Raw genomic sequence first — 26,417 nt, 5'->3', positions numbered from 1 at the left:
CAGATTATTTTCCTGTGCAATAGACTTCCTGTTTGGGTTAGCCAGGATTAAGGACTTGAACACACCTCATATACCCTCGCTTTCACATTTTGAGGGATGGCAAAGCTATACAGAAAATGGTGAGGGTACACTAGATGACATCATGCATGGTGTTTCAAACAATTCGACAGACCCCAATTGGAAGGGATGGTTGGTTTGGCCTATCGACACGAATAGGTGTCAGTCAAGATTCAAGAGTACCACCGAAGGGTTTAATACCCATGGGCCTGATTTATGCTATGTACAATGAGAACATTTGGGGATGGTGACATCATACAGTGTTGGGAAGTTATGCCTCGATTGGCTAAGAACCTCAACACTGTCACAGGGGAAACAACACTTGTCCTTACTCTCAGATGACATGGATTATGGGATGTTTTGCTAGGTCCCAGGAAACGACATCATAAACGCTTCTTATACGCTGTCTAAAATGAAATTTGGAACATCTCTCAACAAGAAGCTGCAGAGAGATTGCGTGAAATTGAAAGAGTTAACTTAGAAAAGGCTTTGGCTGTGGTTGACAATGGTATGACCACACTGACATCCAGGATTTATTCACTGGGCAACATTGTATCTTCTGCTATAGATATAATGGAACAGGATCTGTCCATCTTACAACACAGGCAGTCAAAGTTATGATTCATACTATTACTAAGCTGGATGCTACAATCATTGTGCTCTGGTCATGTGCCCAGGCGATATATTAACAGACGAGAATCGCACAAAGAGATGCAAAATATACAATGCTGCACTTTGGAAAACTAGACCAATTACCTTTCACCATGGCAGAGTCACCATCCACCATTGTTGTCTAAATGCGCAGATCCTATATAGATTGATGGCATCTGCACGACACTATAGTGTGACGCCAAAGACCCAGTGGCAGTGGGTTGCAGCAGCTGTGCTCGCATATGGGAATGCCCTGATAATTTTCGTGTTTCATTGCTTGATTACTAGCTTTTTAACGATTTTAACTTAAAAGGCTAGCTTTTACCTTATTGTATTTCATTGTGCCTTACTGTTCTTCTGCTGCTCGCCTTCCTCGCTCCTCCCGCTCCCCTAGCCCCGGTCCGGCACGGCTTGTGCCGATTGCTCCGGAGGGCTGACGGGGTAGCGGGCGCCATCTTGGGTGAGGCGGCGGGGCTTACAGGGCAGCGCGCTAGCTATCGCGTCCTGAGGCTGATAAAACACCGCCCCATGCGAACGCACAGCGGACGCCAAAGACCCAGTGGCAGTGGGTTGCAGCAGCTGTGCTCGCATATGGGAATGCCCTGATAGTTTTCGTGTTTCATTGCTTGATTACTAGCTTTTTAACGATTTTAACTTAAAAGGTTAGCTTTTACCTTATTGTATTTCATTGTGCCTTACTGTTCTTCTGCTGCTCGCCTTCCTCGCTCCTCCCGCTCCCCTAGCCCCGGTCCGGCACGGCTTGTGCCGATTGCTCCTGAGGGCTGACAGGGTAGCGGGCGACATCTTGGGTGAGGCGGCGGGGCTTACAGGGCAGCGCGCTAGCTATCGCGTCCTGAGGCTGATAAAACACCGCCCCATGCGAACGTGCAGCGGACGCCAAAGACCCAGTGGCAGTGGGTTGCAGCAGCTGTGCTCGCATATGGGAATGCCCTGATAATTTTCGTGTTTCATTGCTTGATTACTAGCTTTTTAACGATTTTAACTTAAAAGGCTAGCTTGTACCTTATTGTATTTTATTGTGCCTCACTGTTCTTCTGCTGCTCGCCTTCCTCGCTCCTCCCGCTCCCCTAGCCCCGGTCCGGCACGGCTTGTGCCGATTGCTCCGGAGGGCTGACGGGGTAGCGGGCGCCATCTTGGGTGAGGCGGCGGGGCTTACAGGGCAGCGCGCTAGCTATCGCGTCCTGAGGCTGATAAAACACCGCCCCATGCGAACGCGCAGCGGACGCCAAAGACCCAGTGGCAGTGGGTTGCAGCAGCTGTGCTCGCATATGGAAATGCCCTGATAATTTTCGTGTTTCATTGCTTGATTACTAGCTTTTTAACGATTTTAACTTAAAAGGTTAGCTTTTACCTTATTGTATTTCATTGTGCCTTACTGTTCTTCTGCTGCTCGCCTTCCTCGCTCCTCCCGCTCCCCTAGCCCCGGTCCGGCACGGCTTGTGCCGATTGCTCCGGAGGGCTGACGGGGTAGCGGGCGCCAACTTGGGTGAGGCGGCGGGGCTTACAGGGCAGCGCGCTAGCTATCGCGTCCTGAGGTTGTTTAATCACCGCCCCATGCGAACGCGCAGCGGACGCCAAAGACCCAGTGGCAGTGGGTTGCAGCAGCTGTGCTCGCATATGGGAATGCCCTGATAATTTTCGTGTTTCATTGCTTGATTACTAGCTTTTTAACGATTTTAACTTAAAAGGCTAGCTTTTACCTTATTGTATTTCATTGTGCCTTACTGTTCTTCTGCTGCTCGCCTTCCTCGCTCCTCCCGCTCCCCTAGCCCCGGTCCGGCACGGCTTGTGCCGATTGCTCCGGAGGGCTGACGGGGTAGCGGGCGCCATCTTGGGTGAGGCGGCGGGGCTTACAGGGCAGCGCGCTAGCTATCGCGTCCTAAGGCTGATAAAACACCGCCCCATGCGAACGCACAGCGGACGCCAAAGACCCAGTGGCAGTGGGTTGCAGCAGCTGTGCTCGCATATGGGAATGCCCTGATAGTTTTCGTGTTTCATTGCTTGATTACTAGCTTTTTAACGATTTTAACTTAAAAGGCTAGCTTTTACCTTATTGTATTTCATTGTGCCTTACTGTTCTTCTGCTGCTCGCCTTCCTCGCTCCTCCCGCTCCCCCACGGCTTGTGCCGATTGCTCCGGAGGGCTGACGGGGTAGCGGGCGCCATCTTGGGTGAGGCGGCGGGGCTTACAGGGCAGCGCGCTAGCTATCGCGTCCTGAGGCTGATAAAATACCGGCCCATGCGAACGCGCAGCGGACGCCAAAGACCCAGTGGCAGTGGGTTGCAGCAGCTGTGCTCGCATATGGGAATGCCCTGATAATTTTCGTGTTTCATTGCTTGATTACTAGCTTTTTAACGATTTTAACTTAAAAGGCTAGCTTTTACCTTATTGTATTTCATTGTGCCTTACTGTTCTTCTGCTGCTCGCCTTCCTCACTCCTCCCGCTCCCCTAGCCCCGGTCCGGCACGGCTTGTGCCGATTGCTCCGGAGGGCTGACGGGATAGCGGGTGCCATCTTGGGTGAGGCGGCGGGGCTTACAGGGCAGCGTGCTAGCTATCGCGTCCTGAGGCTGATAAAACACCGCCCCATGCGAACACGCAGCGGACGCCAAAGACCCAGTGGCAGTGGGTTGCAGCAGCTGTGCTCGCATATGGGAATGCCCTGATAATTTATTTGTTTCATTGCTTGATTACTAGCTTTTTAACGATTTTAACTTAAAAGGCTAGCTTTTACCTTATTGTATTTCATTGTGCCTTACTGTTCTTCTGCTGCTCGCCTTCCTCGCTCCTCCCGCTCCCCTAGCCCCGGTCCGGCACGGCTTGTGCCGATTGCTCCGGAGGGCTGACGGGGTAGCGGGCGCCATCTTGGGTGAGGCGGCGGGGCTTACAGGGCAGCGCGCTATCTATCGTGTCCGGAGGCTGATAAAACACCGCCCCATGCGAACGTGCAGCGGACGCCAAAGACCCAGTAGCAGTGGGTTGCAGCAGCTGTGCTCGCATATGGGAATGCCCTGATAATTTTCGTGTTTCATTGCTTGATTACTAGCTTTTTAACGATTTTAACTTAAAAGGCTAGCTTTTACCTTATTGTATTTCATTGTGCCTTACTGTTCTTCTGCTGCTCGCCTTCCTCGCTCATCCCGCTCCCCTAGCCCCGGTCCGGCACGGCTTGTGCCGATTGCTCCGGAGGGCTGACGGGGTAGCGGGCGCCATCTTGGGTGAGGCGGCGGGGCTTACAGGGCAGCGCGTTAGCTATCGCGTCCTGAGGCTGATAAAACACCGCCCCATGCGAACGCGCAGCGGACGCCAAAGACCCAGTGGCAGTGGGTTGCAGCAGCTGTGCTCGCATATGGGAATGCCCTGAAAATGTTCGTGTTTCATTGCTTGATTACTAGCTTTTTAACGATTTTAACTTAAAAGGCTAGCTTTTACCTTATTGTATTTCATTGTGCCTTACTGTTCTTCTGCTGCTCGCCTTCCTTGCTCCTCCCGCTCCCCTAGCCCCGGTCCGGCACGGCTTGTGCCGATTGCTCCGGAGGGCTGACGGGGTAGCGGGCGCCATCTTGGGTGAGGCGGCGGGGCTTACAGGGCAGCGCGCTAGCTATCGCGTCCTGAGGCTGATAAAACACCGCCCCATGCGAACGCACAGCGGACGCCAAAGACCCAGTGGCAGTGGGTTGCAGCAGCTGTGCTCGCATATGGGAATGCCCTGATAATTTTCGTGTTTCATTGCTTGATTACTAGCTTTTTAACGATTTTAACTTAAAAGGCTAGCTTTTACCTTATTGTATTTCATTGTGCCTTACTGTTCTTCTGCTGCTCGCCTTCCTCGCTCCTCCCGCTCCCCTAGCCCCGGTCCGGCACGGCTTTCTGACGGGGTAGCGGGCGCCATCTTGGGTGAGGCGGCGGGGCTTACAGGGCAGCGCGCTAGCTATCGCGTCCTGAGGCTGATAAAACACCGCCCCATGCGAACGAGCAGCGGACGCCAAAGACCCAGTGGCAGTGGGTTGCAGCAGCTGTGCTCGCATATGGGAATGCCGTGATAATTTTCGTGTTTCATTGCTTGATTACTAGCTTTTAAACGATTTTAACTTAAAAGGCTAGCTTTTACCTTATTGTATTTCATTGTGCCTTACTGTTCTTCTGCTGCTCGCCTTCCTCGCTCCTCCCGCTCCCCTAGCCCCGGCACGGCTTGTGCCGATTGCTCCGGAGGGCTGACGGGGTAGCGGGCGCCATCTTGGGTGAGGCGGCGGGGCTTACAGGGCAGCGCGTTAGCTATCGCGTCCTGAGGCTGATAAAACACCGCCCCATGCGAACGCGCAGCGGACGCCAAAGACCCAGTGGCAGTGGGTTGCAGCAGCTGTGCTCGCATATGGGAATGCCCTGAAAATGTTCGTGTTTCATTGCTTGATTACTAGCTTTTTAACGATTTTAACTTAAAAGGCTAGCTTTTACCTTATTGTATTTCATTGTGCCTTACTGTTCTTCTGCTGCTCGCCTTCCTTGCTCCTCCCGCTCCCCTAGCCCCGGTCCGGCACGGCTTGTGCCGATTGCTCCGGAGGGCTGACGGGGTAGCGGGCGCCATCTTGGGTGAGGCGGCGGGGCTTACAGGGCAGCGCGCTAGCTATCGCGTCCTGAGGCTGATAAAACACCGCCCCATGCGAACGCACAGCGGACGCCAAAGACCCAGTGGCAGTGGGTTGCAGCAGCTGTGCTCGCATATGGGAATACCCTGATAATTTTCGTGTTTCATTGCTTGATTACTAGCTTTTTAACGATTTTAACTTAAAAGGCTAGCTTTTACCTTATTGTATTTCATTGTGCCTTACTGTTCTTCTGCTGCTCGCCTTCCTCGCTCCTCCCGCTCCCCTAGCCCCGGTCCGGCACGGCTTTCTGACGGGGTAGCGGGCGCCATCTTGGGTGAGGCGGCGGGGCTTACAGGGCAGCGCGCTAGCTATCGCGTCCTGAGGCTGATAAAACACCGCCCCATGCGAACAAGCAGCGGACGCCAAAGACCCAGTGGCAGTGGGTTGCAGCAGCTGTGCTCGCATATGGGAATGCCGTGATAATTTTCGTGTTTCATTGCTTGATTACTAGCTTTTTAACGATTTTAACTTAAAAGGCTAGCTTTTACCTTATTGTATTTCATTGTGCCTTACTGTTCTTCTGCTGCTCGCCTTCCTCGCTCCTCCCGCTCCCCTAGCCCCGGTCCGGCACGGCTTGTGCCGATTGCTCCGGAGGGCTGACAGGGTAGCGGGCGCCATCTTGGGTGAGGCGGCGGGGCTTACAGGGCAGCGCGCTAGCTATCGCGTCCTGAGGCTGATAAAACACCGCCCCATGCGAACGAGCAGCGGACGCCAAAGACCCAGTGGCAGTGGGTTGCAGCAGCTGTGCTCGCATATGGGAATGCCCTGATAATTTTCGTGTTTCATTGCTTGATTACTAGCTTTTTAACGATTTTAACTTAAAAGGCTAGCTTTTACCTTATTGTATTTCATTGTGCCTTACTGTTCTTCTGCTGCTCGCCTTCCTCGCTCCTCCCGCTCCCCTAGCCCCGGCACGGCTTGTGCCGATTGCTCCGGAGGGCTGACGGGGTAGCGGGCGCCATCTTGGGTGAGGCGGCGGGGCTTACAGGGCAGCGCGTTAGCTATCGCGTCCTGAGGCTGATAAAACACCGCCCCATGCGAACGCGCAGCGGACGCCAAAGACCCAGTGGCAGTGGGTTGCAGCAGCTGTGCTCGCATATGGGAATGCCCTGAAAATGTTCGTGTTTCATTGCTTGATTACTAGCTTTTTAACGATTTTAACTTAAAAGGCTAGCTTTTACCTTATTGTATTTCATTGTGCCTTACTGTTCTTCTGCTGCTCGCCTTCCTTGCTCCTCCCGCTCCCCTAGCCCCGGTCCGGCACGGCTTGTGCCGATTGCTCCGGAGGGCTGACGGGGTAGCGGGCGCCATCTTGGGTGAGGCGGCGGGGCTTACAGGGCAGCGCGCTAGCTATTGCGTCCTGAGGCTGATAAAACACCGCCCCATGCGAACGCACAGCGGACGCCAAAGACCCAGTGGCAGTGGGTTGCAGCAGCTGTGCTCGCATATGGGAATACCCTGATAATTTTCGTGTTTCATTGCTTGATTACTAGCTTTTTAACGATTTTAACTTAAAAGGCTAGCTTTTACCTTATTGTATTTCATTGTGCCTTACTGTTCTTCTGCTGCTCGCCTTCCTCGCTCCTCCCGCTCCCCTAGCCCCGGTCCGGCACGGCTTTCTGACGGGGTAGCGGGCGCCATCTTGGGTGAGGCGGCGGGGCTTACAGGGCAGCGCGCTAGCTATCGCGTCCTGAGGCTGATAAAACACCGCCCCATGCGAACGAGCAGCGGACGCCAAAGACCCAGTGGCAGTGGGTTGCAGCAGCTGTGCTCGCATATGGGAATGCCGTGATAATTTTCGTGTTTCATTGCTTGATTACTAGCTTTTTAACGATTTTAACTTAAAAGGCTAGCTTTTACCTTATTGTATTTCATTGTGCCTTACTGTTCTTCTGCTGCTCGCCTTCCTCGCTCCTCCCGCTCCCCTAGCCCCGGTCCGGCACGGCTTGTGCCGATTGCTCCGGAGGGCTGACAGGGTAGCGGGCGCCATCTTGGGTGAGGCGGCGGGGCTTACAGGGCAGCGCGCTAGCTATCGCGTCCTGAGGCTGATAAAACACCGCCCCATGCGAACGAGCAGCGGACGCCAAAGACCCAGTGGCAGTGGGTTGCAGCAGCTGTGCTCGCATATGGGAATGCCCTGATAATTTTCGTGTTTCATTGCTTGATTACTAGCTTTTTAACGATTTTAACTTAAAAGGCTAGCTTTTACCTTATTGTATTTCATTGTGCCTTACTGTTCTTCTGCTGCTCGCCTTCCTCGCTCCTCCCGCTCCCCTAGCCCCGGTCCGGCACGGCTTGTGCCGATTGCTCCGGAGGGCTGACAGGGTAGCGGGCGCCATCTTGGGTGAGGCGGCGGGGCTTACAGGGCAGCGCGCTAGCTATCGCGTCCTGAGGCTGATAAAACACCGCCCCATGCGAACGCGCAGCGGACACACGCAGCGGGCACGCCGGTGGCGCGCCAAAGGCAAGCCCGTCTGCGCCCGTCCGCAGCCGGCCGGGGCAAGGGGCACCTTGCTATGCCCAATTTTTAACCTACTCCTCAGACGAGCTCCTCGCTCACCAAAGCTTCGGCGCCCTCAGTGCCACCTCAGTGTCCACCATTTGTAACCTTGGCCTCGCCCGACCCCAGTCGATCCCTCTCATGGCCCCCACCTGTCTTCCCATTTCTCCCCTGCCTCACTTTTCTCCAGAACCTGTCCAGACTTCTAGCCCAGGAGCCACCATATCTGCTTATCTTTTAAACACCAGATCAGCGGTGAAGCACCAACTAGAACTCTTTGACCTATTAGACAGCCACAAACCAGATCTGTTATTCCTGACCGAAACCTGGTTTTGTCCCGATTCCCTACCCAACATTCTTGCACTACTCCCCTCCACTTACTACGCACTACGGGCTGATCGACCGCCGGGCAGGGCAGGCGGAGGAGTTGCTTTGATCGCCCGGTCGGACTTTCATTTCCAAACCCTCTCCTGTCCGGTCATCAAGGGAACTGAGTGCTTGGTGATGCGCTCAGCGTCCTTTCAAACCCCCGTCACCTGCGTCCTTGTCTACCGTCCCCCCGGCTCGGCTACCCATTTTTTAGCTGAGCTTGAGGAGCTACTGGCCACATTAACAGTTAATAATTCGTCTGTTTTAGTCCTCGGCGACTTCAACTTTTGGCCCTCTGACCCTGCAGAAGATACAGCATCCAGGAATTTCACAGACTCCCTTCTGAGCCTTAATTTTATTCCTCATGTATCCGTTCCCACTCACTCCAAGGGCCAAATCCTAGATCAAATTTGGTCTTTGAATACTCCGGTTTCCCCCCTCACCATCACTTCTTGTTTGTGGTCCGATCACTTCTTAATTTCGTTCACTTTAAACCTGCACCGACCCAAACGCCCAGCCCTCCCTAGGAACATCTGGGCCCGTAACTGGAACAAGGCAGATATTCCTGCCCTTTGTTCCACTCTTCAAAACTCCTACCCGTCCCAGGAGGAACTCCCTCCATCATCGCAGGTCGCCACTATCAATGATTGGCTATCCAGGTCCCGCAATCAGGTTGCTCCTCTGAAACGCGTTGCTGTGAAACGCGCCCACAACGTAAATAAATGGTTTACTGATGAACTCACGGGTAAGAAGCTAGCTGCTCGCCAGGCCGAACGTGCATGGAGGCGTTCTTACTGCCCTATCTTAAAAGCCCAGTACTCACTTCTGCTCAACGCATACAAAAAGGCAATCCTCTCAGCCAAGACCGACTATTTCTCCAACAAAATACTTTCAGCAGGAAACCAGTCCAGAGACATTTTCTCCACTGTACATGAGCTGGCCCTGTCAGACAGAACCACCCTAAAACCTCTGCCCTCCCAAGCTCTCTGCGACTCCCTCAACAACTTTTTGGTGGAGAAAAACGAAGCCATCAAAGCCAACATTTCCCCACCTCCCCCACTCCCTCCTGGCCCTGAACCCCCCCCCCTAATAGGCTCCATCTCGACCATATCCCTCTGCTGACCAGAGAGATGCTGTCTTCTCTTGCGGCGAAAGTTAAATCTGGCTCCCCTTCAGACGTCTGTCCAGCAAAATCTTTCGGGCTTGCCCTTCTCCTCCCTTGACATTTCTGAATGACTCTTTAGAGATGGGTGTAGTCCCAAAGCTTCATAAATCAGCTATAATCATCCCTCTCTTGAAAAAACCCGGTGCTGACCCCGCTTCCTTAACAAATTACAGTCCCATCTCCCTTCTCCCTTACCTGGGAAAAATCTTGGAGTGCCACGTCGCCACTGTCCTCAGCTCTTTTATGGAGGACAGCGGCTACCTGGCCTCCCGCCAGGTCGGATTCCGCCCCCGCCATTCCACCGAGAAGGTTGTGGTTTCGGTCCTGGACAGCCATAGGGAGGGAATGGACAGGGGCCAACCTCAGGCCTTGGTCCTCCTCCATTTGTCCGCTGCTTTTGACACGGTTGACCACTCCATACTCTTCACCCGTGTCAGGGCAGCGGGCATCAGGGGGCCCCCCCTGACTTGGCTTACCTCTTTTCTGAGGGATCGCACCCAGGCCGTCCATCTAGATGGGTTTTCTTCCCCCTCACGCAAGGTGCAATGCGGTGTTCCCCAAGGTTCTTCCTTGTCCCCTCTTCTATTCAATCTCTATATTTTCCCTCTTATTTCTGCTCTCCAACAGCTGGAGGTCACCGTCTTTAATTATGCGGATGACCTTCAGTTCATCTTTAACCTCTCGCACTCTTCTGAATCTATTTCTAATTTTCAATCAATCATGATTTTCATCAGGGACTGGATGAACTTTAAACACCTCAAACTCAACCCAGACAAAACTGAGCTGGTTTTGACTGGTGGTGCATCCAGTCCCTGGACCCCTTCATTTTGGCCCTCTGCACTTGGTCCCCCTCCCTCACCTTCTCATTCTGTCAAGACACTCTGGATCACGTTAAATCAGAACTTAACTTTGCACTCTCAGATTAGTACGGTGGTGTCCTCCTGCTTCTTTACCCTCCGCACTATAAGGAAAATCTCGAGATTCTTCTCTGTCCCCGCTCTTAAACTCATCATGATGGCTATGGTTTTATCACGGCTGGACTACGGCAACATCCTGTATAACGGCGTCCCGGCCTATGCCCTCCGACGCCTACAGCTGGTACAGAACCAAGCGGCACGCCTTATTTATGGCCTCCCCAAGTTCCATCATGCCACCGCTGTATTAAAGAACTTGCACTGGTTGCCTATTAGGAAGAGGGCTCTTTTCAAACTGGGTTGCACGGCGTTCCAGGCCCGAGCTGGAACCGCTCCAGCCTTCATAAATTCGGCAATTCCCTGCTACATACCAGCCAGAGAGCTTCGTTCCTCTTCTCAATCCCTCCTCTCTGTCCCACGTTTCAGGAAGACGAGGATGGGTGGGTGAAGTTTGCGGTCCTCGGCCCCACTTTCTGGAATTCTCCCCCCCCCAATGTTCGCTCCATCTCACTCTATCATGATTTCCGATACAGGCTGCAGGCACCAAATGGCTAAGGCAAGAAAATGCCAACTTTCTAAATACCCTGTACCCTGTCCTTGGGCTGTTAAGGGTCTAGCTTAGGGGTGACTTATATGTATTAAAAAAGGATGTTTAGGGCTGGCAAAAGTTTTATTTTGCCAGGTCAAAATGGCAGGTTAATACTGCACACACAGGCTGTGCAAAGGCATGTTTAAAGGCTACTTAAGTGGGTGGCACAATCTGTGCTGCTGACCCAATAGTAGTATTTAATTTACAGGCCTGGGCACATGTAGGGCACTTTACTAGGGACTCAATAGTAAATTAGGCCAATTGGGTATAAGCCAATGTGACCATGTTTTCAGCAGAGAGCACAAGCACTTTAGCACTGATTAAATATGCCATTGCAGAGCCTGTGTGTGCAGTTAAGTTTTACATGAATCCTGCAATCATTTTCAAGGATCTCTGCCTTCGGTTGTTATACATCTATCAATGCAGGAATTCTTTCAACAAATGTGTGAACATAATAAACTGAAGTAATCAGATAAACTCTCACCTTATTGGAGTACACGCTCCAATAGGTGTAGAGCCCATCATTCTTTTTTGTAGTTTGGTGATACCAGGACTAGCCAGTCAGCCCCCAATGACCACCGAGTTTTCTTACCTGCCTCTCTCACATTTGTCCATTGACACAGTTTGCATTTATAATACTAAGTTTCCCCAGCACCAATCCTGTTTCAATCACTTTACGACATATAACTGATCGGCATGCTGTCCTGTTGAGTCCAACTTCGCCTGCAAATTTTCTGGGTCGAGATTTGTTATGTAAATTTAACTGTAGCGTCTACTATACTGGGTATGGGGTATACTTAAATGTGCTTAAGGCAAACGAAAATTAAGTTTTAGACTGTACTGTGTGAATGGGAATGTAAATTTATCAGAAGAACTGCTTAAACAAATGCCTGCTTCTCTATGGTCTGAACATGCTAATGAAGGTGGGGTGTGTGATCTATTCATCCCGATTAAAATTACGGTTAATAGAATGAAGAAACTGCCTAGCGTTCCAGAGTATCCTCTTCACCCGAAAGCCGAAACTGGAATCCAACCAGTCATCTCCTTTTTAATCAAACAAGGAGTTTAGTGCCCTCTGTGAGACCCTGAAATACCCCCATACTTCCAATAAATAAGGTGTCTAAGAGAAATTGTTACAGATTTGTACAGGATTTGCATGCAACCAATAGCATTGTAATATCTAGCTTCCCTGTGGTGCCAAAGCCTGCACTATCCTATCAAGCATTCCACTCAGCAAAAAGGTTCACCACGGTAGACCTGACCTCTACTTTATTTTCCATTTCTATTCGCGAAGAAAGCCAGTACATCTTCTCATTCCAACTCAGTGGGAGCCAGCTGACATAGCAGAAGCTCTCCAGGCCTTTGCAGAATGCCCCTCCATTGTTTCCCACCCCCTCAAAAAGGATTTTGGCACCCTGGTCTTTCCAGAAGGATCTAATTATGTTCAGTAAGTTGACAACTTGGTTCTCCGGTATGTCACCAAGGACCAATGCAAAGCGGATTAAATATAATTGCTCACTGAATTAGGGGGAACGCCACATGTCTGCAGACTGCATGAAAGCCATTTGAAAATTAACATGCCCAGTCACCATCTCTTAGGTACTCACCTTCTTGGATATGGCAGGACATTGCAGTGAATGGATATTGGGTGTTGCAACTTTGGTGAAGCCCTACAGGATTACCTTAAGAATAATTTCCCTGAACCCTTGCAATGGACCAAGGAATCAAAGTGAGCATGCATAGCCCTCTGCCCTAGGGATAACTGATTCATCTAAACCCTTTACCTTGTATTGTCACAGGTGAAATGGTTGTGTTCTAAGCGTGCTGGTACAAGGTCATAAAGATCAAATGAAACCTGCTACATATTGCTCTTTCATTCTTGAGCCCTTAGCAGCATCGCATCGTCTTGTTTATGGTCTGCGGATGGAGATCCTCTTCTCATAGAACCCTCTGAAAATATTTTCTAGGTTCCACTTAGATTGTGAACTTGTGTACTATGCAGGTGGATCATGTATCTGAAATAATGATGGAAACCTTTTTGCTAGATACATTGTATGTACATTTTATGAGGTCACATAAAGCCAACATTTGCCTCAGGTGCACTCTGCTCAGGTATCCTAACTTGCTGCCATTCAAAATGCTTGTATTTTGGCTCCTCATAACATTGTCACTGTATTTTCTTATTCCAAATAGGCATTTGGAGTAACCTATGGTTTTGAGCTGCTATGAATGCTTCCTTGGATTACCTCAGCTGGACATACTATAAAAATGGATCGTATGTTAGGAGTTTGTTGGATGGTCGTTTATTGTCTTGCAAAACTGCTATTGTAGAATGTACAGGCCATCAATTCTCTCAAGATGAAGGATCCTTGGGAAATGAGTTTGTTGATGAAATGGCTAGGAAAGCTGCCCACTCTCTAAATCACGAAACTACTGTGTATATTGTGAGTACTGATGAATTCCCTGTACTCACGCTTAAGTATTTGTTGTTTTTACAGGAATGGGAATCCGGAAATAAATAACAGTCATGGATCAAGCACAGCTGCTAAAAGGTCAACCACAGGCTAAGGTAGGTTGCATCACGGAGAGTAGTGGCCCTAAAATGTCTTCTCCATAACCTTGCTAGAGTATACCATGACCATGTCGGAAAGGACAATACGATTCATGCCGTACCAACCCACTGGTTTGCATGCTTCTTTCCGTCAGCTGCACAACAGATTTGCTATTCTTGGTACATATGCCAAGCCCACAATATAGGTAAAGGGATCAAGAACACTCCCCTTCACCATCCACCTTCTTGGGGCCCTTTTTTCCACCTGAAGATGGACTCTATTCAGATGCCCAAGTGCTGTTTCTATTCTTATGTTCTTATGAGTGGTTGCATATTCTCTGGGTAGGTCAAAGCTTACTGAGAGAGCACTAGTAAGGTGGGTAAGAAGTTACTTAAAAACTTAATTGAGCTGTGGAATCCCACTAAAGTTTTCAGTGATAAAGGACCTCACTTTGCCTCTTCCGTCGTGCAGGTGGTGTTAAAGCCATATACCTATTATGCAAATTACACCAAATCATTTGTAACCATGGAGTGTTACAATAACATGTTCAAGAACAAACAGGCAAAATCAGTGCAGAGGTTCACACTAAGTCATCTGATGCACTGCCTTTGGCACTCTGATCAATCTGAGCCATACCATTCAAGAAAACTAGGTTAAGCCCCTATGAGTTTGTTATGGGACACACTATGCTACTTACCTCAAGCTCTTCTATCTCTCCAACTGTTCTTAATTGCCTCTGAATTATGATGTGGTCCTACAATACAGCAGTCAAATGATGTGCTGTCTCTTTAGTTTCTGTTCTCAGATTCATGCAGCCCTACAGGAGCATCCACCTTAAGACTATCATGGTCTCCAGCCTGGTGAGTGGATTCATTTCAGTATATCAGTGAAAATCTGCCTTACAGCCCCACTGAAAGAGTTTTTCCCATATACTAGTGAATACTAACATAGCTGTGAGGTTCCCGCCTGGATCCTCTCACGCCACTGTAAAAGGACGATGAGACCTTGTGAAGCCAGTATTTCTACACCTGATGTGCACCAAGCTGCTGCTCTACCCTCTGTTTGTGGTCCTGCTTCTGTGTAACCTAGATCGCTTCATGATGCAGGATCTCCTCCTTCTCACCGTTATCCTCTCTGTATGGAAAATAGGTATGCCTACCTGCTATCTGATTCCACAGTGAGACTGGTCCACCTTATTTGTAGTAAGCCTTGTTGACTGGACCAAAGTATGATACTTCTTTGAAATTAGATGTGGTGTGCCCCAGGACACCAACTGCACCCTTTCCACTGCCTACCCAAAAAAGACCAGCATTCGTTGCATAGTGAAAACGTTGATTTTAATCTCTTGTAAGTAAAGAAACCCAAGGATCTCGAAATTTCTGTTTATTGGATTTGCACCCATTTAACTATTGATGCTTGGGGACGAGGAATACAGAGAGTAGCGGGGTCATGATCCCCATTTCCTTTGATGCAACCTGCCTCAATTTGTTCTATCCACCTTGCAGTGTGCTGCAAAGATACCCCTTGATAATGATGGCTTCCGTTTCCCCAATTGGAGCATTCAGCCTGCTGCTGTTCACCTTAGCTATAATGCACGTGCAGGCTTTTTCGAGACCCTAAATTGCAGCATGCTTATAGGGCACAGTGAATGTGACATTATCATGCCCACAATATCTGATGACTCACATCCCTTGTATTTATTCTGAGTAGCTACATAACTAAGAATATTGAAGTTACTTTGTCAAAACCGAGACTATGCCTGGTTGCCTACAGACTTGCCTGGTAACCTGGTACGCGGTCCATGCTATGCATTACACACCTAGCAGGTTTTCTCATCCTAAGAGACTGCCCAAGCTATCTCAGGAACTAGCAGTTTCTTTGCCATTGTGTTCCTAATTGACTGCATTGGACTGACCAACATGAAGTTCAAGCTCTTACTAAGGTCCGTGAGGAGGTAGAAAATGCCACGTCCCTTGCATTGGAGCGGATCTTAGACCAACTAGAGTTTGAGAGAACTGCATGTTCCAGAATAGGATACCTCTAGATTTTGTTTTTGCTGCAAAGGGTAGAGTATCTGCCATAGTTGGTACAGGCTGTTGTTTGGTCATGCCATTTCTCTCAATATCCATGAACAAATACATCATCTTAGAGACAGTATATGGCTTTGACATAGATGGAGATAGTATTTGTTATGTTATGTTATGTTAAAAAAGACTTCTATAGCGCACAGCTGCCCCAGCAAAGGGGCGTCCCGGCGCTTAGGTTAGGCAGAAGAAACACAACACTCCAGAAGACAGCAGAGAGACCAGTTGGAGGGTATCTTTGGGTGCTGGTGAATGAAGATTCTTAAAAATTCTTAAATTTGTGTTGGCTATTTTTCTATTCTTTATTTATATAAGTATATGTATTTTCGTGAGGGATATTCATTTTCTAACCAGTAACAAAGGCTCTGTCCCCTCATTTCCTCTGGTTATTCCTAAAGACTACATTATCATTAACAGTGGTCTTGATTATGGCACTGAAGAGTGCCATGAGGACAACATGAATGATGAAGTAAATAGAATGATGTCTTAAGATTTGTTTTAACCAGTTGCACCTTTCAGCGCAAATGATGTCACTGACACATCACAGAAAATTAGCTTTTAATCACTGTAATAGGTGATGCCATATTTTTTAACTGATTGCCATTTTGCGCTTGGTATTTGTGCCTGTGTTATATTCAACCTGTACTGCATCCTCACTTCTGACATACTGAGCCTCACGCTCATGATAGGCACTACTAAATGAGGATTCATAAATACGGGCACAGCATGTATTGGTTGACATTTCTTATATCTTTTTCAAGGTCCTATTTCATTCTCCTCATTAGACAGCTGTGGACCTGCAATCTGAGTTTTGGTTCTTGGATGTGTATTCTCACTTAAAGCTATGTAGGAAGAAAACCAATAGATGTCCTACAAACTGAGGATGGATTAGCATTAGATGCTCTCTGCTAGCTGAGGGGACATGCTGCTACTTTGGGCAGCAATACTGTACTTCGCTTGTTTGGCTAAACTTGTGTAGACTTCCAAAAGATGTAAAAGACGTGTGCGATATCACCAACATCAACTTTTTACATGAAAATAGAAAACAGTCTACAGATTGAGAATTTACAAACTGTTTAAAAAGTCTTTTTAAAATTTTAAATGTAAGAATGTCTGTCATCCCCATACCTCATTCAAGGAATCTTCCCAAGATGGGGAATTGCAATGACTTCCTCCTGGCTGAATGTCTAAAACGATATTAGATGCCCTTATCCCTAAAACAAACACAGATAGAAAAATGAAAATCATCGTTGAAAATACCACTTTTTTTTAAACTCTTTTTATTTAGATCAGGGCATAAACCAATCATAAAGCACTTCTATACATTGCAGTTCATTGCTACAAATTCCTTCGTCATTTTACCCCCTTAATTTCCACAATACAAAATGCATAGTATTATTCCACATATTAATCTCAGCGTCCGAAATACCACTTTTTAAAATTCTCCTTTCGTTCCTTAAATGCTGTTCAAGTACAGGTCAATTCTAATGCATTTTGATGAAGCTGATCTTGCAAGACTGGAACTAAAAAGATTTGTAATTCTATGGCAAATCTGGCCAGCTATCAATTCATTTTACTACAATTGTAAAGTCTATTTATATAGAGGTTTCTACCCCTGATGAAAAGTCGAAGTGCTTTGCAGTGAGTAGCGCCCTACTCGAGAACCCAAGGTTAGAGCTAAGACGTAGAAGATTAATAAAAAGCAAATTGTTTCCTTTCTTTGTGGATTAGTTGTGGTAAGTGTGTTAAGTTAGCGCTCACTGAGATCTCATGCATTTACTATAATTGTTTTGAAGGGGATGGATTAATTGACGTGGATAAGTGAAGGGAAGAAGTGAGTTGTAATTGGAGTGGTGAATATGTGTACCTGTTGGTTGAATGAATTGGATACTGGGGAAAGAGTTAGGAAACGGTGTTTAGGATTCTGCAGTGGTCAGAGAGGTTTGAGAAAAGTCAGAGAAAGGCGGTATGGCAGAGATTGAAAATAAAATTATTACAATTAATTTTTGCCCTGTAAATAAAATGAATATATCCATTTATAGAAACATACTCACACATTTAAAATATACAGCAATATGTATAAATGCATACACATGTAAACATAGTGTTGTGCAGAAATAAACATATATATGCAGGGGTGTGGAATTCCTATAACCCAATTGCACAGGACATATTGTTTGGGGTCAAGGACAACATGTGTTCATGTTTAATTTTAACTTGAGACAAGGAGGCCCAACTACCTGCAGCACAAACTATTTGGCTGTCATTTTACAGTACCACATTATGGTAGCATTAGAATCTATATGTTCATGCTGTTTGGACTTGTAGTATTTATGATTCATTAATTGAAAACCTTTATAAGGGTGAGCCTTCTAAAGAAATGCTGTAAGCTTTCAGTACTGACAGTGGTTCCAGTATGAATATGCATACACATATTTGCAAAGTTCAATAATATGAAGCTATGTATAATGCTCACAGATGAGATGCAAATACTTACATAAGCTGAAAGCAAGCCTGCTGATTATTTGCATTCAAAATAAATTGCTCACAAAAAAATATGCAACTTAGTTTTGCTAAACTGCTAAGAATATTTAAGTACCATTTCTTTGAAGCATCATTTAGTAAAACATTTTGATATGTGGTAGTATTTCCCAAAAACATTCATAATGAAAAATCAGTGTAAAAACAGTTTCAACAAGATTATGTGAAACATGAAAATAAATAAGCATTGGTAAAGCGAACAGATCTGGCATTGGAGGTCAGCCTTGTGTTTTGGTCAACCTGTGTCTGTTTTGAACTGGTTATTGTGGGAGCTGATAGGTCAACATATTTATAACAAAAACATTGGCTAAAACCAAAAATATTATTTGGTCTCAAAAAGTACACATTACCAAAATAGTCTCTGGCACTGAAAGAAACTACCTTTTTTGCTGTAATGCTCCTTGTAAAAGAGCAGAATGCCATCACTTTCCACTATCCAGCCAACAGCTAGATAGACAGAGATAATTAAAAAAAAAAGATCTTAGTTAACACCAGACCTACTTAGGGGCCCAATTCTTAAAGGAAGTCGCAAAAGTGCACCCATGGTGTACGCTTTACATTAGTGCAGATTTACGACTGTCATGAATTTGCAGAAGTAGGCCTGGAAATCGTAATCCTAGAAAATGTTTGTGAACTGCATTTTAGCAAGGGCAAATATGCATGAATAGATGGGCTCATGAACATTCCAAACCTGGAACTACCACCTCCTAACTAATTCCAACCCAGTATGTAGAGCTATAGAAAAGGTGGTAAAATAAGGGAATTGCTAGTATCCAAACACTGCTATAATACGAGTCTTAGCATTACCAGAGTAGCTATTATCAGAGGTCTTATATAAGGGGATCGCGTCCATAATTGTCATCTCACTTCATGGCAGCAAATGGACAAGTAGATTGTTTTACAGGACAAGTAGGGTTCTGAAGCAGCCTGTCGCACGGACAAGTAGATATTATACATTGCTCATGTCATTTTATTTTATGCAGATTTGCAGCGCATCATCACCTGGGAGAGTATCCTGCTGCTGAGCAGGTCTGAGTCTAGGCATATGTAGGGCCTTTTGGGACTACTCAAAAAGCCAGATCTTCACCTTCTCGCAGAATTCAAGAAGTGAGGAGGTGGCTCTTATGTGTAGCAGCAGGTCATTCCTTGCTTTAGGGGTGATGTAGGAGAAGGCTCAACTGCCATATCTGGTTTTCGATATGTGTGGGATTTGTGCAATTAGGAGTCCAGAAAGCGGAGGTGTCGGGTAAGATTATGAAACAAGATGCGATTGTTGAGTTATGCTGGGCCATTGTTATGTAGTGTCTTGAAAGTGGGGTTGAGGAGTTAGGATTGTGCTGGGAAACAACCTTAATAACGCGGTCAAAACACCGCAGTACATTTAGATCGATGCTCTTACAACGCAAGTCGTTACCACGACTTGCACTGGAGGGCGCTCTAGACTAAAGAATAGTGTGATTTACTATTCCAACACAAATAATACTATTCCTAAGTCCAGCGCCCTACAGCGCAAGTCGTTGTAACGACTTGCGTTGAAAAAACAGCGATGTAATGTACCGCGACCTAAATGATCGCGTTGTTACATCATACATCCATTGTGCTCATATGTGAATGGGGAGGCAGTGGAGCACCTTCAGGTGTGGTGTGATGTGCATGCAGCATGGAGGCTGAGAGTGATACTGGCAGCCGAATTCTGAAATGTCTGCAGCCTTCAGGTGAGTTTTTTGTTGATCCAGGCATTGAAGGTGTTCCCATAGTCCAGCTTGTTTGTAACCTGGCCGTGCGTGACGGTTTTCCGGTTGCTGATTGGAAGCCATTTTTGAACATCTTCCTCTGCATCTTCAGGGTATGGAAGAGGTGACAGCATTGACTTGGGTGGTCATGTCGAATTCGATGATGATGATCCTGGGGTTCTTGGCGTGGGTGGTGGGAGTGGGTGTCGGTCCTAGCTCTATCTACCTGAAGATATAATTTCCAGTCTTGTTTGTGTTCAGCTTTAGACAGTTGGCCTATATCGAGTGGGTCAATTCCCGGCTCATGTTTTCCCAAAGATTTACCAATACTATCTGGGACAGAAGGCATTTTGCAAAATGCATTCTTTCTTGCAAAACACACAAGATGATGGACGGAATGTTGCACAATGGCAAAACATTCACCCCCAGTCACAGATCTGGGTTTAATCCATCGTTATTTTGCTCACCAAGCCACCGCAGTTCAGACATGGCCATATGCAAATCAGTCTTGGCCCTGTGCCTCATGGGAACAGTCCAGCCCGAACTGCCAAGCCATGTCTTCCCTGGACCGGAATCAAGCATCCTAGGACCGGTTTCTGGCTATCCGCCGTCTTAAGCCAGGATAGCTTGACTCCAGTGGCGTAGTGAGCACGGGACCCACGTCTGGGCATACCCTTCCCACATAGGGTGAACAGCAAAACACACAAGATGATGGACGGAATGTTGCACAATGGCAAAACATTCACCCCCAGTCACAGATCTGGGTTTAATTCATCGTTATTTTGCTCACCAAGCCACCCCAGTTCAGACATGGCCATATGCAAATCAGTCTTGGCCCTGTGCCTCATGGGAACAGTCCAGCCCGAACTGCCAAGCCATGTCTTCCCTGGACCGGAATCAAGCATCCTAGGACCGGTTTCTGGCTATCAGTCGTCTTCAGCCAGGATAGCTTGACTCCAGTGGCGTAGTGAGCACGGGACCCACGTCTGGGCATACCCTTCCCACATAGGGTGAACAGCAAAACACACAAGATGATGGACGGAATGTTGCACAATGGCAAAACATTCACCCCCAGTCACAGATCTGGGTTTAATCCATCGTTATTTTGCTCACCAAGCCACCCCAGTTCAGACATGGCCATATGCAAATCAGTCTTGGCCCTGTGCCTCATGGGAACAGTCCAGCCCGAACTGCCAAGCCATGTCTTCTCTGGACCGGAATCAAGCATCTAGGACCGGTTTCTGGCTATCAGCCGTCTTCAGCCAGGATAGCTTGCTCCAGTGGCGTAGTGAGCACGGGACCCACGTCTGGGCATACCCTTCCCACATAGGGTGAACAGCAAAACACACAAGATGATGGACGGAATGTTGCACAATGGCAAAACATTCACCCCCAGTCACAGATCTGGGTATAATCCATCGTTATTTGGCTCACCAAGCCACCCCAGTTCAGACATGGCCATCTGCAAATCAGTCTTGGCCCTGTGCCTCATGGGAACAGTCCAGCCCGAACTACCAATGCATGTCTTCCCTGGACCGGAATCAAGCATCCTAGGACCGTTTTCAGGCTATCAGCCATCTTCAGCCAGGATAGCTTGACTCCAGTGACGGAGTGAGCACGGGACCCACGTCTGGGCATACCCTTCCCACATAGGGTGAACAGCAAAACACACAAGATGATGGACGGAATGTTGCAGAATGGCAAAACATTCACCCCCAGTCACAGATCTGGGTTTAATCCATCGTTATTTTGCTCACCAAGCCACCCCAGTTCAGACATGGCCATATGTAAATCAGTCTTGGCTCTGTGCCTCATGGGAACAGTTCCGCCCGAACTGCCAAGCCATGTCTTCCCTGGACCGGAATCAAGCATCCTAGGACCGGTTTCTGGCTATCAGCTGTCTTCAGCCAGGATAGCTTGACTCCAGTGGCGTAGTGAGCACGGGACCCACGTTTGGGCATACCCTTCCCACATAGGGTGAACAGCAAAACACACAAGATGATGGACGGAATGTTGCACAATGGCAAAACATTCACCCCCAGTCACAGATCTGGGTTTAATCCATCGTTATTTTGCTCACCAAGCCACCCCAGTTCAGACATGGCCATATGCAAATCAGTCTTGGCCCTGTGCCTCATTGGAACAGTCCAGCCCGAACTGCCAAGCCAGGTCTTCCCTGGACCGGAATCAAGCATCCTAGGACCGGTTTCTGGCTATCAGCCGTCTTCAGCCAGGATAGCTTGACTCCAGTGGCGTAGTGAGCACGGGACCCACGTCTGGGTACACTGGCTTACAATTATAAGTCTAAAATGGAGAAAAATTCAATAGATAATAACCAATGTTCTACTACTTTCTATTCCAACATTCCTACCAATAAATATGTACCCCATTGCCTGTGACAGTGACACGACAGGCGTCAAAACACAATCTCACACAGTAGCAAAATTAAAAACAAATTCAGAACACAAGGGAAGCTCTTGTCCCACTGAATTTCGTTTTTTCAAAAGAAAATCCTTCTGGTGTTTGAATCAGAAGGATTTTCCTTGGCAATGCAGTGGGCAAACAGTTAATGTCCACTGCACTACAAAGGTAATTAAATGGACATCCATCACATCGAGCATTTAAGCAGTCAACTGGGGTAAAATCACAACCCTAGTTGTAGAGAGGCCCTTGTTTAAACGTTGTTCTGTTAACATAGATGCAAATATCTTCTCTCCTAAAAGCTTATGTCATGGATTACACAAGAGTGGGTTACAAATAAAGCCTCTGAGTTATCACTTTAGCAAATTATGAAGGAATCCACTAAAATAGTTCTAACTCAGGTTTCTCATGCAGAGACTCTAGATTTTTGTGAATTATGCATTTGCTCATATTGAAACAAAATCCTAGTACATATCGAAAGAAGAGCCAAGCATTCATGTGACACCTAAATAACATAACCTAACCAAATTAAAGAAACATAATGATCTATTCTAATGATAAAGAAACTATGGATGTTTCTTTATTTACCAGTGCTATCTTGGCCTGTTACGAATGCAGAACGCTCATCACTTGTGGTATGATTTTGACTGTATTTCTTACAGCCAAATGTCATGTGTACAAAAGTAGGAGTTCTAAGCTCTAATCTCTCGTGCTTCTGATTGGAGTGCAAACCTGGACTTCTTTTTTTTGATAAACTTTATTTTTCAGTTTACAATTGCAAATACAAAAAGAAAACATTAGGCATCAAATCAGTAGCAAACTTGGACTTCTCAGTGGGTTTGAGAACATAGAACTCGGTTTCTAGCAAAAACTGTTCAAAAACCCCACAACCCCAAACACTCATGACAAACAAGAAATGGGTACCCCTAAAGTCAAAAGATGTAGATAGCATGCTCAACCAGAAGGTTTTGCAGCACTATATGAGCACCAGTAACATTAACCAGGTTCACATTCAATGTTTAGACACAGGGAGATTAAGGGCCTGTTTTAGAGGTTGGCGGAGAGGGTAGTCCGTTGCAAAGGAAGAGACACATTGAGAGTTGAGCAGAAATGCATTATGAAGACTACTTCGTCTCTGCTTCTGACATACACCTCAGAAGGCCCAATGGAGTAAGGACCATTGGCAGTTTGGTCATTTGACCAACTGCCCGAATAAGAGTGGGCGGTCAAATGCCCAAGTTTACCTGTTCGTCATCACCAGGTAAAACTTGTCACAAATAGACTCATGCCATCGTGCACATAGTCTCCTCTTCATACATAAATGAAAGTGAACACATGCCACACACACATACTTAAAAGACAAGAAGCGCGGTAAAGGAAGCCTAGTGGGATTTTTCTCAGCAGGGTCAGTAGGAAGCCTACCTGTCAGGGGTGCAGATACAGGGACATATACTCTGTAAGTGAAATAAATTTGTATTCAAATTTGGAGCACAGAGCACTTCATAACTGCATCACTCCTTAATGCAATTGTTTATTCATTTTGTGTAAACATATTAGTCAGATGCAATAAATTACTCTATGGTCCTGATGATGACCCCAGGGGTCAAAACATCACATACTAACAAGTGATTGATCCTATGGTTACACAGGAGCCCCCTATAAAGAATTATTTTTTAACTGGAACATGAACTTTCCAGTCACTGTTATGCATATATCTATGGGTCAGGCCTTAATGTTCTTTTGGCACTTCCACAGTATCACTTAGTTTTGCACTGAGTATGCTTTTTATCATGCACTGACTCATTCCTTTATTTGCATAAAATTGAGCTGTATTTAGAATTAATAGCAAGTGTACTATAAGCCTGTTGTGACAAAGGGGAATCACTGTTGCTTATATATGATTGAACTTACCCAGGTTGCTCCTACTTGGGTAGCCCAATTTCTTTTTGTGCTACTGTTAAAAGAACATTCAATATATTGCAAGTAGCATTTGATTACACTGTAAACGACGTTGTCAAGAACCATAGGAAGGCTGAAAAGATGTACACACAATGCTGTGTTTCACAAAACACTTTTTATGTTTTATACACTCTCCCAAAAAGTATCCTATAATTTAGCAATGCTAATTTTTATATAGTCAATATACACCATGTTGCAAAGAAATGGCAAAACGATTATAGCAGTTATAATTTCATTCAATAATAGCATACTACTTTAAAGTTTAAAAAATGTTAACAACCTTCCTTATTGGAGACCACGTAATCCGTAACAGCTTGACGAAGCCGAATCACATATCTTAGAAGTCCAATCAATGGTATACGTTGATCATTTTCATTGACTGTAATTAAAACTGAGGGATAATTCTAAAAGAAACATATTTATCATAGAATGTTAGATCTTTCAGTACATCTTTAAAGACAATGTAGTTAGTAAACAAAAGCAGTTTGAATTTGGTTACCACTCATTTTTGGCAATTCTTAATTACTTCTTGTTTTCCAAATCCTTCATCAGCTTCAGTACACATTAAACAGGTGCAAAAAATGATTTTTTGCCTGCTTCGCTCGCTTTGGTACATATACAATACACCTTTCTTCATTTTGGTTATTCAAAAACAGAAAAGCAGCTTTAAATGAAGGTTGTAAATTATTCAAAAGAACTGTGTGATATCTTAAGGGAATTTTGGCTATTCTGATTATGGACAGTATAGAACAATGACTTCACTGGAAGTCGTTTTTCAAATGGATGCTACAATTTAACAAACCATATATTAAGAGAGACCTTTTTTATTAACTACAATCAACAGACAATTGGATTGCTACTATATTGAAGAGCAGGATTATGGAGAGAGTCTGAGCAGAAAGCAGATGACACATCATGTTCTAAGGCTCGCCAATAGAGTCTAATGACCCATAGGTTGATTCCAAGGTTACTATTATGATGTATGAATGTCTACACTAGAGAAGGAATTATAAAAGTATAATACACGGGAGCCTGCAACCCTTGTATAGAAGCCATTCTCGAATCTCCTTATTACAGGTGAGTTGCAACGTCTCGAGTCACCTGTAATAATGAAATGGCAAGCTGCTCAACTGTAATTTGAGTTCTAAAGTCACAATGCCTGCTGCCAGAGACAGCAAACAAGACGAAATGTATGTCACAGATCATGATTAGAGCTGCGATGTAAGCAAGGACACAGGTAACTCGTTTTTCCTTCTTTCAATATGTTTTTCTAACGAGAAAAAGTGATCACTAAAGCAGCATGTTTATTTTTCCCATGCTTAAGGTCATTGCAGGAAATATAGAATCTCAGCATGTTTCTACACAATCCCAGAAAAATCTGATTTACATTTAACAGATTCTAGTTTTGCAATAACTTCCTTTTGGTGTGTTTAATTTAGTAGTACAGTTTCCACATTTACCCTTTATGCCTGCAATCAACACTAAAGAGAAATACACCAGGGATTTAAGTTGTTTGTGGAATATTTACTGAAAATTACCGCCGAGTTCTCTAACCCCCGTCATTAAACTCCTTTGTGACGTGTAAGTGTCCTTATAAAGTACTACTGCAAACAAAAAATGGACAGAATGCTGACAATGCAAACATTCTCCCCAGTCAAATATCAGGGTTAAATCCATTGTTCTTTTGCCCACTACGCCACCACAGTTTGGACCCAGCCATATGCAAATCAGTCTTGACCCTGTGCCTCATGGGAACAGTCCAGACCGAACTGCCACTGGATTCAAGCTAGCCTGGCTGAAGAAGGGTGACATATCCTGAAACCGGTCCCAGGATGCTTGTTTCCGGTCCAGAGAGGACCTGACCTGGCAGTTCGGATAGTGACTTACTGTGGTTCACCCTGGCAAGGATTGTGGCTGTTGCATGAGGAGAGTTCACATTCCCTTCAATCAACAACCCAATTTCTCACAGTGCAGCTGAAAACATACCTTCTAAGTCCGGCGCGAAGTGTTCTGTTTGCATTGGAGGAGTAGGATGTGTGTCATGGACTGTCGTCACTGTGGTACAAAGAGCAGACCAGGAGTCGCAGGTGGTCGTCTCTGTACCGCAAAGAGCCAATCAAGCATCGAGGATGGTCACTGCTGAGCTTTGAGTTGGCTGTAGTCGCAGGCTGGCATTGCTGTAGCATGCCGTTCAGGTCCCGTGTTGCTGGTCGTCG

The 26,417-nt window shown here is 46.4% G+C and overlaps 1 protein-coding gene across 3 annotated transcripts in view; it reads right to left on the bottom strand.

Annotated features, from left to right (window-relative positions):
- PREPL (prolyl endopeptidase like) overlaps positions 1–26,417 on the bottom strand; it is a 416,901-nt gene that overhangs the window by 35,692 nt on the left and 354,792 nt on the right. For all 3 annotated transcript variants that reach the window (XM_078649676.1, XM_078649675.1, XM_078649677.1), the window contains 2 exons: positions 24,482–24,605; positions 16,676–16,761 (listed from right to left, as the gene is read on the bottom strand). In XM_078649676.1, the coding sequence (XP_078505802.1) occupies positions 16,676–16,761; positions 24,482–24,605 (210 nt within the window). The remainder of the gene's footprint in view (positions 1–16,675; positions 16,762–24,481; positions 24,606–26,417) is intronic.

This window comes from Lissotriton helveticus, chromosome 6, assembly GCF_964261635.1.
Source record: "Lissotriton helveticus chromosome 6, aLisHel1.1, whole genome shotgun sequence".
NCBI lineage: Eukaryota > Metazoa > Chordata > Amphibia > Caudata > Salamandridae > Lissotriton > Lissotriton helveticus.
The sequence above is the reverse complement of the archived record's forward strand: the minus strand, read 5'-3'. Positions and strand labels throughout refer to the sequence as shown.